The 15,861-nt window shown below is 52.6% G+C and overlaps 1 protein-coding gene across 4 annotated transcripts in view; it reads left to right on the top strand.

Annotated features, from left to right (window-relative positions):
* ARHGAP39 (Rho GTPase activating protein 39) overlaps positions 1-15,861 on the top strand; it is an 82,222-nt gene that overhangs the window by 50,821 nt on the left and 15,540 nt on the right. For 2 of the 4 annotated variants that reach the window (XM_081266494.1, XM_081266492.1), the window contains exons 3-6: positions 4,171-4,596; positions 7,446-7,529; positions 11,896-11,979; positions 14,401-15,763. In XM_081266494.1, coding sequence (XP_081122620.1) covers positions 4,171-4,596; positions 7,446-7,529; positions 11,896-11,979; positions 14,401-15,763 — 1,957 coding nt within the window. The remainder of the gene's footprint in view (positions 1-4,170; positions 4,597-7,445; positions 7,530-11,895; positions 11,980-14,400; positions 15,764-15,861) is intronic. The other 2 variants (XM_081266495.1, XM_081266493.1) reach the window with 1 other exon arrangement.

Genomic DNA, 15,861 nt, shown 5'->3' with positions numbered 1-15,861 from the left:
GCCAGTGTGAGTTTTCAGCAGTGTGTGAGCCATTATGCAGGCTGGAGGGTTGGGAGGAAGGAAGACCCATTGTGGTCACATTTGGGTGCCAAGTTTGATCTGGGGTCAAGGTTACAACCTCAAGGGCATGGCTGTGCTGTAAGGTGCAGGCTTCAGGAAGAGGGGCACCCGCCCACCCTTCTTCCGAACACACTGACTGTGGCCATTTTTCTTTATTTGTGTGATACTTGGATCTTTTTTCCTGAGTAAAGTGGGCTGTGTAGGGGCCCAAGAGAATGCAGATTTAAGACTTGAGATGTGTCCTGGGAGAGGCACAGCCAGCAACGTCCTTGGACTGGTGCCACTTGAAGCCCCAGCCTTCCCTCCACACAGTGCTAAGCTGCAGAGGGAAGAAGAGAAGGTGGGTCCCTTTTCCAGCTATGGGAGGTGTCACATTTGTGTTGCAAGATGAGGGGAAGGTTTCCAGGGAGGGTCACTGGAACAGGTGGCACAGGACCACACAGTGCAGCACAGCTGCAGTGTGACTTTAGAGGGAGTAGGATCACTCAGACTGGTTGCGTGGAGCCGGGTGCTGGGATACCCAACCTCACCCTGGGTGCCATGGCATGCTGAGTGCTCCATGGAGTTATTCACTGGCTGTGGATGCAGAGAAGGAAGGGAGCCAGGGAGCTGTGGTGCTGGGCAGAAGTGGTGAGAGTCTCTGCTGTGCTGTGAGGGGGGGTGGAGGTGTACAGAGAGGTGCAGATTGAGGGACTAAACCACAGAACCAGGCAAGGCCCAGAGACAGAACCCCGGCACAGAGCACCTGTGGCTGGAACAAGCACCAGCAGGTGGGCAGTGCCAATGGAGTGTGCTGATGGCTGTCAGTGCTCGCGCCCTAGACCTAGCCCACAAACGAGAGGGACCTGGGGATGACTATGCATTACAGAGAGGTCTGTGCTCCCTGCACGAGTCAGTAGGCTGAGGGAAGATCCCACACAGGTACCCAAAGTTGTGAATGGAATTCAAGGACCAATTCTAAGATTCATAAAGAGAGAGGGTCATGAATAGCCAAGGCTGGGTGTGATGGTGACCCCTGTGATCCCAGAGACTTGGGAGGATAGGGCAGGAGGATACAAATTCAAGGCCAGTGTGGGCAATTTAACGAGATCCTTTCTCAAAACGAAAAGGGCTGGGGGATGTAGCTCAGTGATCAAGCACCCTGGGGTTCAAGCGGTACCACAGACATAATTTTTTTAAAAATGTTTTTAACTGTAGTTGGACACAATACCTCTATTTATTTATTTCTATGTGGTTCTGAGGATCGAACCCAGCATCTTGCACGTGCTAGGTGAGCACTATACTGCTGAGCCACAAGCCCAGCCCCACCACAAACATAATTTTAAAAAGTAAAAATAGAATATTTTCACCAAAAGACCAAAGATGTCATAAAGAGAGTAAAAAGACAAGACATATAGTAGATTATTTTAACATATAACTGAGGGCAGGTGTGTTCAAAAATACAACTCCTGCCAGTCAGTAAGAAGGAAAAGTCTAACAGCAAGTCTTCTATGTCTAGCAAATGAGGAATGTAAGCAGCTGGCGAATGTGAGAGGAATGTCTCACTGCATCAGTAATCAGGAGCAAGTGACAACTATATGTGGCAATGCATTGTACCAGTCTCTGTGTGTTTGAAATTTTCTGTTACAAAGTTTGGGGGAAAAAATTAGATGAGTAAAAAGGGGAAAATTACATCAGATTCTACTGCTCCTAGATGACCCCCACTTTTTAAAAAAATATATATATTTTTAAAGATATTTATATATATAAGAGAGAGAGAGAAAGAATTTAGTTTTCGGCAGACACAAAATCTTTGTTTGTATGTGGTGCTGAGGATCGAACCCGGGCCGCACGCATGCCAGGCAAGCACGCTACCGCTTGAGCCACATCCCCAGCCCCTTAAATAGATTTTTTTAAATTGTAGTTGGACACAATACCTTTATTTTATTTATTTTTATGTGGTGTTGAGGATCAAACCCAGAGCCTCACACGTGCTAGGTGAGTGTTCTACTGCTGAGCCACAGCCCCAGCCCCCTAGATGACCCCTTTTAATCTTTGGCTTTATTTTCCAATGATTTCTATACAAATGTATGTATAGAAGGAGACTCATGGCTTTTGAAAATAAGGCTGTATAGCTTCATTTAATTATGGATTATGACAGTCCTTCCCTGGCAATCAATTTTGCATTCATCTTAAAACACCCCTTCAGGGACACCATGATGGTACCTCCACGCAGGGGTGTGCTGCACAGGCTCATGCAGGTGCAGGTGCTTTGTGGAAGTATGCCTACTGCATCTGTAAAACTTCAAAATTTTGATACTGTGAAAGTTTTATTGCATACCATAGTTGAAATATGCACTCTTTTATACAAGATAATGTGTGTGTGTGTGTGTGTGTGTGTTCTCAATAACAAAAGTAATCTTGTGAACATTGTGGAAAACTTGGAAAACAGAAAAAAAGACAAGATCACCCCACTCCCATCCCCACCCTTGCTGACACAACAAAGTCCCTCTTGATCAGCACTCAAAGCAGGACCCACCAGAAGCTGCAGAGGGAAAAGGGAACAGCCCTGGGCAGCACTGGGGGACTGCTCAGACGCCACTTTGCATCAGACTCAACCCCTGACTTTGAGCTTCCGTGATGACTCCTGCCTGAAACAGGCAGGACATGTCTCCCTGTGAGAAGCTTATCAACCTTAGAGAGAGGTCTGGGTGCCCCCTTGATCAGGTGGCCCAACTGACTGTCCCCAAGAGCATCCACTTGCCCTGATATACTGCCGCTGCCAGGCTACCAGGGCCCACTCAGAGGGAGGGGAGTGACCCAAACCCAGGCATCCATACATATTGGCAGAGGCACTCAGATGCCAATAATGAAACAGATGCCCCTTCAGACTATCCAGGAGTCAGGGATGAAATACCCTAAGGGCAGGTCTCAGCCCAGTGGGATGAAGGGCTCTGAGATGCTTCTGCAGGGTAGCAATGCCCAGCTTCCTGAGTGGACCCCACTGTTTCTGTAATTACAGAGACTAATCATTCTGTGCCCTCTTCCCCCTCCCATCTGCTTTCTGACTTCAAACATACCTGTTTTCAACCCACTCGGGCTCAGAGCTGGTTGCTTCCCTTTCTGGCTGTGTGAGGTCTTCCTCAGAGCCTCCTGACACCCAGAAGGGTGAGCCCCTGCCCAGAACATTCCCCAGCCACAAGCCCCTCTGCCTGTGATACCCACTCACAGGAACAGGGTCCTGTAATTAAGGAAGGGCTGAGGCACTTGACATCAATATCAGCAAGAAGCAGGGGTCTGCCAGGTACAGTGGCTCATGCCTGTAATCCCTTACTTGGGAGGTGGAGGTAAGAAGATCACAAGTTTGAGGCCAGGCTCAACAATTTAGTGAGACCCTGTCTCAATATAAAATAAAAGGCTTGGGGTAGTAGCTCAGCAATAAAGCACCCCTGGGTGCCTTCCTTAGTATCAAAACAAAACAGATTCAGGGCTGCTGCCTGAGGCTTGGGCAGGCAGCAGTGACAGCTATGCACCTTTCTGCCCCCCAGTTAGGTTCTTGACTTTGCTTCTTCCCATGTGGCATCAGGGCTTATAGGTGCAGAATCCACCTGCAGCAGCAGTACTCGCCAGGAAGGCAGATGCAAATGCAGACATTTGTCTGTTTTCTGAGCAGCCCTGTCCCTGGACTGGTTCCACAGTCATTGGAGAAAGACCATGGATGTGATGAAGGTCCCCTTACTCTGGGCCACCATAGGGTCAGTGAGTGAGGGATGATGGAGGAACCAGCCAGGCAGAGGCATTCCAAGGCTGTAGAGGGTTATTCTTTCCATGTAGAAACTTGGAAGCAGCTTAAAAATGCCAGATGTCACCCAAGCACACCCTGACTTCAAACATACCTGTTTTCAAATGGTCTTGTCTGATGCTTTAATTTCCATTATTCACAGGTTATCTTTTTAATTAGAAAAAAACATTATAAGGCTGGAGGCTGAGCTCCCCAGTAGAAAGCCCCCACCCCCACCACCCCACTGTTCAGAAGTGGTGGTGTTCCTGCTCAGCGAAACGTCCCCTGGGACTGGTGGGCTTGGGATGGTAGTGAGAGTGGGGTCCTCACTCTCACCTGTGTCCCCACAGGCTGGAGTGGGTGGAGATCATCGAGCCACGTACCCGGGAGCGCATGTATGCCAACCTGGTTACCGGCGAGTGCGTGTGGGACCCTCCAGCCGGAGTACGCATCAAACGCACCAGCGAGGACCAGTGGTGGGAGCTCTTTGACCCCAACACATCGCGCTTCTACTACTACAGTGCCGCCTCGCAGCGCACTGTGTGGCACCGCCCGCAGAACTGTGACATCATCCCGCTGGCCAAGCTGCAGACGCTGAAGCAGAACACAGAGTCCCCTCGTGCCTCAGCTGATAGCAGTCCTGGCCGTGGCAGCCGAGATGGCAGCACTGGCTCCTCACTGGAGCCCGAGCTTGAAGCCACGGAGAGGGCACAGGAACTGCCCACAAGGGCAGGGAGGCCCGCAGCACTGGGGACCCCAAAGGAGGAGAGTGGCAGGTAAGGAGGGGCAGGGCTGGCTGGCGCTGGGTGGTCCCCCTGGGAGGGGGTGGCGTGGGGCCTGAATGTGGCTGCCTGGCCGCAGCTCCTGCCTCCTGGCTCTCCACTTGTGAACAGTAATGAGGGCTTGTGGTTTCTGGCGGGTGAGGGGGTGGCTGTGACCCAGCTGATGCACATGCTGGCTCCTTCTTCCCCATTTTGCTCAGGACCTGCTCTTTGTTGACACTGCCCTTAGTCACCTGGATTCCTAGATCCAGGAGCTCATTAGAGAAACAGAACCTTCTAGGCCCAGAAAACCTGGGCGGTTTCTCAGTGAGCTGTCAGGAGGGCCCTCCAGTGGGTATTTTCCTGGCTAATAGAGTCATGTCTTTGGTAGTTGACTTCTGTTTGTTGAAGGGTTGCCCTTCCTTGGCATAGCCTAGGGACTGATTCTCCTGAATCCCCCAGGAGGGGGCTGCTGCTGTTATTCTCATTGTACAAGTGAAGAAACAGGTATCTCAGGTGCAGGACTTACTTGCATTGTCAGGCAGATTGATCTGCAGTGGGAGCCTGTGGTCAGGGTTCCCCAGCTACAGGGGTCACCAGGTGTGTGTCTGCTTGGTCACACACATTTTTGTTTTATGCCTCATCGTGAGCAGTTTCTTCTGTTGTGCATCCAGCCACTGGCCTTTTCTTCTTCAGGGCTGACCCTCCGTCAATCCCTTTCAGGTGTGATGTTCATATATAGAGTTTGGATTTGGTTTTGCATGTTCCATGCCTCTGCACGATGTGCTGGGTCTGCTCCTCACTCTGAACATAGGGAGCACATGGAAACAGCTCTTGCTACCCTTCACTGTTGACTCCACTGTCCTTGTCATTTCTGGCTCAGCTTATCCCTGACTGGTTGTTGTGAGCAGGAACAGGGTCCCTGAGGGTAAACACAGCAGATGAGAGGGTGAGCAGCTCCAGCAGGGCATATGGCATCCTAAGGGAACAGCAGGGTGATGAGACTGCTGTTCTTCTTAGACAGAGGTGCTGCCAGATTTGGACCTGGACTGCACATACATGATTTTAATTGAGCATATTTGTCACTTGGCATTTATCAAATCCTGTTAGGTTGTTCTCCTGGAGTGTGTCTTTTATCAGGCAGTGCCTTGCAGGTTAGTCACACCTGACTGAAGGTTAGGCAGAAGCTCCTCAACTGCAGTTAAGTAGGTCTTGAAACAGAAGTTTCCTTTATGCTTGCACATGCATCAGAGTCTGAAAGATTCTGCTAGAACTATAGCTTCAGCTTGGAAAACACCTGCTACAAATATGTGTGGGAATGGGATCATGCCTCTGGTAATGTTCACAGGGTGGTATGTGGATAAAGCAGCTCAATGTTGCTTGACTGAGATATTAGTTGTCTTTGCAGTGACTGCTGTAGTGTGTTTCACAGGCTGTCACCATTTGCCTTGTGATTTTAGGTTGAATTCATTAAGAAACGTTACCAAGTCTGCAACAAAAACTAATCTCCAAAGCCACTTACAGTGTTTAATAGTGATCAAAAGAAGTTTTTCACGTTCAGAAAATTTGACTCAACCCTGAGTTTTTTAAAAAAAAATCATAATAAAATATATGGCTCCCTGGCTGCCGAGTTGCTGTGTGACAGGATGTTCAGCTGCTGTCTTTGACCAAAATATCCATGGTACTTATGATGGCCAAGTCCAGGGGAGTGGCTTATGATGGATTCAAGTGTTTTCTGCAAAGTACCTACGAATGAACAGCAAGTAACCCTAGGCTTATGTTATCACAAGCTTTGTAAATGGCCAGCCAAGCCTTTGCCTGGGCCACATATACTCCCAGCACAATAATTTGTGACTCCACTTAGCAGACTCCACTTAGTCTCCACTTGTGCCAAATTAATGTTTTCTCAGGTGATTTTAAGACAGGACCTCCTGAAGTTGCCCAGGCTGGCCTCAAACTTGTGATCAATCCTCCTGCCTCAACCTCCCATTGTCACTGGGACACCACCACACCTGACATCCCCAGCCCTTTTTATCTTTTTATATTTATTTATTTATTTTGGTGCCAGGGATCGAACTCTAGGGCACTGGACCACTGAGCCACATCCCCAGCCCTATTTTGTATTTTATTTAGAGACAGGGTCTCACTGAGTTGCTTAGCGCCTCACTTTTGCTGAGGCTGGCTTTGAATTTGTGATCCTCCTGCCTCAGCCTCCCAAGCTGCTGGGATTATAGGCATACACCACCACACCTGGCCCTTTTTATTTTTTATTGAGACAGTGTTTTGCTAACTTGCCCAGGCTGGCCTTGAACTTGCGATCCTGCTGCCTCTGCTGCCTGAGTGGTTGGTATTATAGGTGGTACCAAGGGTTATTTGATTATTTAATCATTAATATATATTAGTTTGATCACATGCCTTATGAATATCTGTCAAGATAAATGCCCACTCTGTCACCTGCTTCTTAGATCTCTATTGAGTGTGCCAAGCCTGGCACTCAGGCACACACAGCCCCATGAGGATCTTTCTAGCTTCGCTTCTTCCTCAGGCCATCCTGTCAGTGCTGGTTGAAGCTGTGACTCTCACTGACCCATCTCTGGATCCTGAGAGCAACAGCTCCCATCCCAGTGGTTCAGGTTCCTGAAACACTGGACAAGGCTGGTTTCCTGTCCTGGCATGTGGCCTTTGGATGGGTCACCATGGGCTGACTCTGTGGGAGGAGGCGGGTGCAGGGCAGAAGAAATACCCAACAGCATTATGAGCAGAAGCCAGGCCATGTCCTCCCTGGTCAGTGGAAGGGCAACCCCCACATTCTTACCTACATCGCTGCACTTGGGTTCACATCTCTCCATTCTCCTGTGTTTCAGTTCGTCACCACCAGGCGTCATCCTCGAGAAGGACTATGAGGTTTACCGGGATTATAGCACGGATGGCCAGCTGCTTCACTACAGGTAGACCCTTCTACCTCCCCATGTCCATCCACTATCCCGAGATGGACTCTTAGGTGGGCTGGCATGGGGCACCTGGAACAGAGTCTGACTCAGCAGAAAGCAGGGGCAGTGCCCGCCCTGTGGTGGCTTTGGAGGCTGCCAAAATGGCTTGGTAGCCCCGTCTGGGAAGAATCTTGTCGCTGCCTAGAACAGATAGCTGTGGGTCCTGGGTGCGGCCTTTGTCCCCCATTGGAAAAGTCAAGTATGAAGGTCCCTGGCATGTGGTTGATGCCTGGGCAACACTGGCTACTCGTGTCGGAGTGCTTTTCAACCCTAGTCCGGAAGATCCTGTTAGTCCTGGCAAGGGAGTGGGCCTTGGCTCACTGTGCGGAGCTGGAGGACCCTGAGGGCCAGCCCTCAGCCCACTGGTCTTCCATTGCCTCGTGACTGGTGGGTTGTAGGGTCTCAGGGCCAGGGTCAGTGCTGTCCCTGGAGTGACCTGGCAGTGATGCTGCAGAGGATTGAAGGCCTGAGAGCCCAGGCTCCTCCTCACACAGTGGTCTCTCTCTCAGATTCGTATTTGTGGAACATCAAGAAGGGCCTCGAGCTGCCCTGCCCACCCTGTGACCCATGACTATGGCATGCTCTGTACTCCTCAGGCTTCATTCCCTGTCATAAGATGAGTCTAGCACTGGCCTCCTGGTCACTGTGACCCAGCACATTCCTGGTGGCTGCTCGTCCTCACTGTGGTGAGATTGATTTTGGCTCTGGCACAGGCCTAGGCTTCCCCACGACCCCTGCAGCACTTTCCTGGACTGTATGCGTGCTCTGTATGGCCATGTGCCCACCTGGCCTTTGGCTGAGCATTGTCACAACCCTGCTATCCCTGGGGAGCCATTGTCCCTTAAAAGAGCCTGGCTCAGTGGCAGCATCCCCATTGTCATAGTAGGCACCTGCAGAGCCTTCAGTGAGGTGGGTCCCAAATAGGACAAAGAAGATCCTCTGGGCCTTTCAGGTATCACAGAGATGGGTAGCTGTTCCAATGTTCTCTCACTTGCCAAACCTCTCTGGCAGCTGAGCCACCCTCAGCCCTATGGGACCTTCTCTAGCCACATGAGCTGATGAGTCTGGTCTTTGCAGGGGCTTGAAGTCTCTGGGGCCCCTTGCCCCTAGCCCCTCAGCCCTCTGGTGGCCACTGTTCCCTGTGCCTGTTGCTCGTCTTGGCAGCCCCCAGCCTCTCATCCTGCTAATGATGTTGCCTATCAGAGACACTCACTTTTGCTGAGTGTGGTCCACCTGCTGGCTGGACCATCCAGCACAGGACATTGGAGAAGTAGACCATCCCCAGTGTTGACCTCTGGGTGAGGTACATCTGAGACCCACTGGGCTTAGCTGCACAGAGGCAACCCAGCATGTCTGCATAGGTGGGGCCTGCTCCTGAAACCCTGAGAGTGTTCTGGCCCTCGGCCAGTGTGGTGCTGCAGTCTGGTGTCATCTGTGACCTGCTGGGGGCAGTTCAATGCCAGGCAGCTGAGCCATCTCCTCCTGCCCCTTCTACCACTACTGAGACCTTGGGACAGAGACCTGGTGATATCTAGAAGAAGAAGCAGGTCCACAGGAGGGCTGCCAACGTGTGTGCAAGCAGATGTTGTATTCTGTCAGGGAGGTGGAGGGAGGAGGTCAGACCCCTTGCTGAGACGTCCAGGATCCTTTCTGCTGAGAATCTGTATTCTGTGTATCACCTGAGCATCACCTGAGCAAACCTGGACTGGCACTCACAGATCACAGCCTGCTCAAAAGGGAGATACACATGCCCATGCTGACCCCCCAATTCACTTGTGCCACATAGCACGGGCAGAGCAAGGCTCCTTGGAAATGACAGCATCTCCCAGGTGGAGTGTGCCATGAGGAGACCCACCCACTCACCCACCTGCCCAACACCCCCCAGGAGGAGGCCTCAATGCAGACACACTGGAGGCCGGGTGAGCTGCCTGGCTATGCAGTCAGTCCTGTGGCCACAGCTTGGTGCTGGCACCACCCACCCCAGAGCTGGCACTTCTCTCCCAAGCTGTCCTCGGTGGTGCAGATGGTGTGATGGAAAGTGGGATGGAAGGAATCACAGTCATATGGAACACATTATTGAGAGGAAGCCAGGGTGATCCAAGCTGAGAGAGGTGAAGCTATGCTGCTGCTGAGCCTGGTGGGAGCATTCTGGTATTCCTGCTGCCTAGGACTGCCTCGGACAGCAGGCCTGACCCCAGCACTGAGGCTCAAGGAGAGCCACATCCTGGCTGCCTGAGTCTTTGTGGGGCCAGGTGTTAGTCTTTGGGATCCCCATGCTGGGGCCAGCTGTGGGTTTCTTGGGGAGAACGAAAGTTCCAGAGACAGAGCCCTATCAGAGCCAACTCAGGCCTGGGGTGGGGACAGTTTGGGGAGAAAGGAATAGTAGATCTGAGAAAGATCTAGAAGGTAAAGGAATGTGGGGATCATGTGAGGGAATGAAGATGTGTCCCATGAGAGCCCCCAGGTGGGATGTGGGGGTGGGCATACTTGGAGCTCAGCCTCCAGAGAGACCTTAGAGCAGCCTGCAGTTGCCTTTGAAGTGATGCACTTACCAGAGAGAGTAGGAAGATCAGAAATAGCACCAGCAACTGAGGAGACTGAGGCAGGAGGATCCCAAGTTCAAGGCCAGTCTCAGAAATTTAGCGAGACCCTGTCTCAAAAAAAAAAAAAGGGGGGGGGGCTGGGATGTGGCTCAGTGGTATGCCCTTGCCTTGCATGTGGAGGGCCCTGGGTTCAATCCCCAGTACAGGGGTTGGGGGGACAGGGTCAGCTGGCAGGACTGAGGAGGAGGCACCCCTGAAGCACTAGCGACTCTGTGCAGGGGGGAGGCAGGAAGGGAACTGTCCAGGAGCAGGCTGTGTCACCTCAGAGGTTGTTCAGAGAGCAGGGCCCTCAGTAGGTCAAGGGCCAGGCAGCCCCCAGATTGTGAGTGAAACCCCTGGCCACCAGCCCAGGCAAGAGGAGCCAGAAGTGGTGGGAGCTGCGGAATGGATGACCAAATGGTCACTTTCGGGGGTTGTTTCTTCTTATGTCATACAAGCACAACTCTGTTTGGCAAGGGGCTCTGTCCGTGAGATGTGCCGTCAGTCTGGGGACTCAGGGCTGCAGTTGCTGGCCTCGCCCTTGTCCCCCAGGCCTCTTGCCTCAGCATGGTAGAGAGAAACATTCCATCTTTGGTTCTAGTTCTGGGGTTTGGTTTTGTGCAGGACTCTCAATTCTTCCTTTGAAATAGCCCTTGGGGAAAAGACCCTGCAGGGCCCTGAACAGAATGAGTCCTTTGACCCTGGCTAGCCTCCCTGTTGGCAATTCCAGAGGCAGTGGCTCTGCCAGGGTTTCCTGCTCCCTCGCTGTCGAAACTAACTCATGTGGGGCAGAGATAGGGGTCTTTCTGCCCCTGTCTGCTCTCTGGTGCCTTCACCTGTCAGAGCTGTCATTGGAACCAGGGAGCTGAGGAGAAGGATGTGCCAGAGATGGGGACAGTCTGGGTTTAGGAGGAGGGAATGTGGGGGAAGGCAGACACACCCAAGAGGAAGCCTGACAGGACTGCAGGCAACAGGGCCATCAGAGCAAGTGGCTCCTGGGACAGAGGCAGAATCACAGTTGTCAGGGCCTGCAAACTACCAGTGAGGCTAGGACTGTGGAGAGCAAAGTGGTGGAGTGGGGTGCAGGATATGGGGCTGCAGAGGGGCCCAGCCCTTCTGCTGAGCTTGGAGCTGCCTGTACAGCAGACAGGGAACCAGGAAGTGGGCAGGGTGAGAGAGCCCTCAGAGCAGAAGGTATGCTGGACACCCATGGGGTGGCCTTCACTTGGCTGCTGCTTCATCTTAGGTGCACTTCCAAGAAAGGCTTCACCCTCTGAGCCATGGTACCTGTGACCAGGCTCCCCCACAGGCTTTGGCCTCCTCTGAGAACCAAACGAGACTTTGTGCAGGTGCCCAGGACACACACAGCCTTGGGGGACCACCTGCGGCCACCTGCCTAGTTCTCTCCCACCTCTGCCCTGCCTGGACAGAACCAACTGCAGTGGCTGAAACAGAGGGCATTCCTGACCAGCAGGCGTTTCTGCCTCTCCTAACACTTGCTTCTGCCTCAGCAACCAGGAGCAGAAACTCCAGGAATGGGAGCCTCCTCACCCAGGCCATAAGGAGCATGGCCTGCAGCATGGCTATTCTGAGTGGTCTCACACCTGTCACTCTGGAGGAGTCCCAGCCCCACATCACCATGCATCAAGGCCTTGTCCAGATTTGCCTCATATCAGAGGGACAGAACCTAGAGATCAGACTCACAGCTGGGTCACAGAGATGCTCTGGGCTTTTCTTTGCAGACCTCAGACCCACGTTCGCCCACTGACAGCTGGAGAAGCTAACAAAATACACAGAACCACTCTGAAGCCCTCAGAGATGTACAGGTCTGGAGACTGCTCCTTCTCAAGCAGAAGAGTGGGGATGTTAGCCCAGGTCCTCATCAGGCTTTCCGGCATGTGGGCATCAGTGTCAACTGGCTGAATGTTCATTTGCTCCATTATTTATACTAAATTTTGGGACTCCTTTCGGTCCCTGTCAGCTCTTACCAAGTTTCTTAGTGACGTCTTACATTTTAGAGTCAGGACATATGGTTTGGTGATTTTCCACCCTGATCTTATACTTCTGACTCTTATCAGGGCGAAGGCAAATGACATGTGACTTCACCCTCTTATCAGGGTTGTGGAAAGTGACTTGTCTTTATCAGGCTATGCCTAATTGACATATTGGAGGGCTCTGTAGGCTGTGCCTGGTGGGATTGCAGGTTTATTTTAAAATGGAGTTGCTTAGGCTAAGGCCATACTTACAGTTAGGGTAAGGCCACCCTTACACCACTGCCCCCTCATCCAAATTCCTTTGTTGAATAGCATGAGGAGATGGGGCCTATGGGGGTAAATGAAGGAATTCATACTTGTGACAGAGGAGGGCACTGTCCTTAGGAGGCCCAAGTGGGTCACTGTGGCACCTGCCTATTATCCCAGTACTCAGGAGGCTGAGGCAGGAGGATCAAAAGTCCAAGGCCCGCCTAGGCAATTTATTGAGACTATCCCAAAATAAAAAATGAAAAAGGTCTTGCACACATCCCGCATGAGTGAGGGAAAGGGTTCCCCTCCAGAGGGATGGGCTGGCTGAGAAATAAAAGCTAAGAAAACAGTACTATGAAATAAACACAGGACACAGAAATATAGTTTCAGAGCGGGGGCAGCAATAGGCCAAGCTGAACAGAGGGTTACGGCTTCTAGCAAAGATGGAGCCTGCATTTGCTTTATTTATAGCAGTACAGATCAAAGGGGATTGGGAGGTACAAGGGTTCAGTGTGGGAGGAGTCTTGTCTGGTGCTTGCTTCTTCAGGAAAAACAAGACGTGGTGCGGGTAGGCAGGCTGTGGCTCTTAACCACAGTCATGACCGTCTCCTGGGTTGTGTGCAACCATTTGGCAGAGCTGGGTGGGAGTTCACATATATCAGGCCATCTCACCAGCAGGAGCGCCAGTGCAAGTTCCCAGACACCAGACCTTCCCACTCAGTAGCTTCAGTGCTGATGTAGTCCACGCACATTTCACAGATGGCTTCCTGCAAAAAGGACTGTACCTCAGTGGTAGAGTACCCCTGGATTTAATCCCCAATACCACCACCACAACAACAAAAAGTAAAAGGTCAAAGAGAGCTCAGACCTCCCCTGGGTGAGAACACACAGCCAGGCATCACCTGTGAAACAGGGAGGAGTCCTTATCAGATACTGGATCTGTCGGTGCCATGACTGGGTACTTCCAGCTCCAGAACTAAGTAAATATCTTGTTTTTAAACCACACAGTCCATGGAATTTTGTTATAGCTGTATGAATGGATCAAAACAATGGATTTTAAATTAGATTAAACATAGCTGAGAGGAGAATTAGTAAATTGGAAGACAGATCAGAAGAATATATCAATTCTGAAGTATGGAGAAGCCGGGGATGGGAAATACAGAACACAGCATGAAAACCACAGGATGCATGGTGAAAAGGATTGTAATTGAATTCCCAAACTAGAAGAAATATAATAAACATAATATTTGAAAAGATAATGGTCAGGATTTTACCAAAACTCATAGAAGATGTTGAGCCACAGATTTAAGAAGTGCTACCCCTAAGTATCCTGGGGCAGAGAGTGTGAAGGAGGGACAAGTTCTGCCCCCCATCATCTCTCCCCAGACAGTGTCCTGGGTCTGGCCCCTAGCTACAGCAGGTACCACCGTGGATTCAGGACCTGTGCCAACCTTGGGCTCACAGCAGGCAGAGCATGCAAAGACATCAAGTCCACCAGCAGTATAGCACTGGAGCAGAGAGCAAATGAAGCTAAGAGACCAAATGTCCAGCATGAACCCGCTGGGGGAGGGGCCAGGATTTAAACAGTATAACTCCCAGGAGGCTGTGGGTACCCTTGGCCTAATGCAGACATTGGTGGGTAGGTGGGGTAAAGGGAGGATTCACAGGAGCCTCTGGTTGAGAAATGGGGTCTTGAGTTGCTGGCATAGTGTGCTGGTCTCACCTGGGACACTGGTGAACACCCCTATATGCCCCCCCCACACCAACTGTGTGCTCAGTTGAGTGTTCCCTGGGAAGGCCCCTTTCACTCTCAATGATAGCTGCAAATCTGTGCCTGGTGTTGGGCGGGTGTAGAGCAATATGGGCAGGAGAGCTCCTGGGGAAGAGTGCCAGATGGTTCATAGGGAGCACCCCCTTGAGCAGGGAGGATGCTGTGAGACCACCATGCCAAGTAGTGAGCTGGGGCTAGCCTTCTCCACTGACTGCGGGTCTGCTCCCCTGCAGGACCTCCTCACTTCGGTGGAACTCAGGCACCAAGGAGCGCATGCTCATCAAGGTCGCTGACAGGGAGCCCAGCTTCCTCACCCCTCAGGGCAATGGCTACTCTTCAGATGGCCAGCCTGGGAGCCGCCCCCGCAGACCCTCTGGCAGCCAGCATTCGCCCAACCTGCAGACATTCACCCAGGACTCGGAAGGCGCTGTCTTCTTCCCTGAGAGGCGGCCCTCGCCCTTCCTGAGAAGGGCTGAACTCTCCGGGAGCTGCTCCCCACTGCTCACACAGCCTCGAAAGTCCTCCAGTGACTCACAGCCCTCCTCCCCACGCTATGGCTATGAGCCCCCTCTCTATGAGGAGCCCCCTATGGAGTACCAGGCCCCCATCTATGATGAGCCCCCCATGGACGTACAGTTCGAGGCTGGTGGCCCCTACCAGGCTGGCTCCCCGCAGAGGTCGCCCAGCCGCAAGCCCCGCCCCTTTTTGCCCGGGGCCAAGCAGGCCCCTGCCTCCCCCTGCCAGCAGCTGGTACGCACCAAGCAGAAGTGCCCTGAGCGCTTCCTGAGCCTGGAGTACAGCCCTGCAGGCAAAGAGTATGTGAGGCAGCTGGTGTACGTGGAGCAGACTGGCTCCAGCCCCAAGCTGCATGCAGGCCCCCGGCACAAATATGCTCCCAACCCTGGTGGTGGCTCCTACTCACTGCAGCCCAGCCCTTGCCTGCTGAGGGACCAACGCCTAGGGATCAGGTCTGGAGACTACAGCACCATGGAGGGACCCGAGCCCCGGCTGAGCCAACCACCCACACCACTGCCCCCAGCCCAGGAGGACACCATGTCTTGGTCCAGCCAGCAGGACACCATGTCTTCCACGGGCTACTCCCCAGGCACACGTAAGAGGAAGAGCAGAAAGCCCTCTCTGTGCCAAACTCCTGGCGCCCCCTCCACGGATGGCCCAGGGGACCTACTGGGTGAGCAGCCTCTGGCTGAGGAGCGCTCTCCATGTGGGCCCAGCCTTGCCCAGATGAAACGTGCAGAGGCTGAAGTGGACGTAGCACGGGGTATGGCCGAGCCTTTCCTGGCACAGGCACGGCTGGCCTGGGAGGCACAGCAGGCCCACTTTCACATGAAGCAGAGAGGCAGCTGGGACTCCCAGCAGGATGGCTCTGGCTACGAGAGTGATGGTGCTGTGCCACTACCCATGCCCGGACCTGTGGTACGCGCCTTCAGTGAGGATGAGGCACTGGCGCAGCAGGATAGCAAGCATTGGAAGCGGAATACCTTCGAGAAGCTCGGCTTCCCCCAGATCCTGCTGGAGAAGAGTGTCTCTGTGCAGACCAACTTGGCCTCACCAGAACCTTACCTCCACCCGTCACAGGTGAGGAGTACTTGGTGGGCAGATGGGGACCCTGGGCCCACAAGACCCCAAGTCCCAGCCTAGAGCCTGGGATCAGCTGCAGGCAGAATGGGGCTGGG

This window comes from Spermophilus citellus (assembly GCF_964194105.1).
Source record: "Spermophilus citellus genome assembly, chromosome: 14".
Taxonomy (NCBI): Eukaryota; Metazoa; Chordata; class Mammalia; order Rodentia; family Sciuridae; genus Spermophilus; species Spermophilus citellus.
Note: the sequence above shows the minus strand (reverse complement) of the source record. Positions and strands in the feature narration are given on the sequence as shown.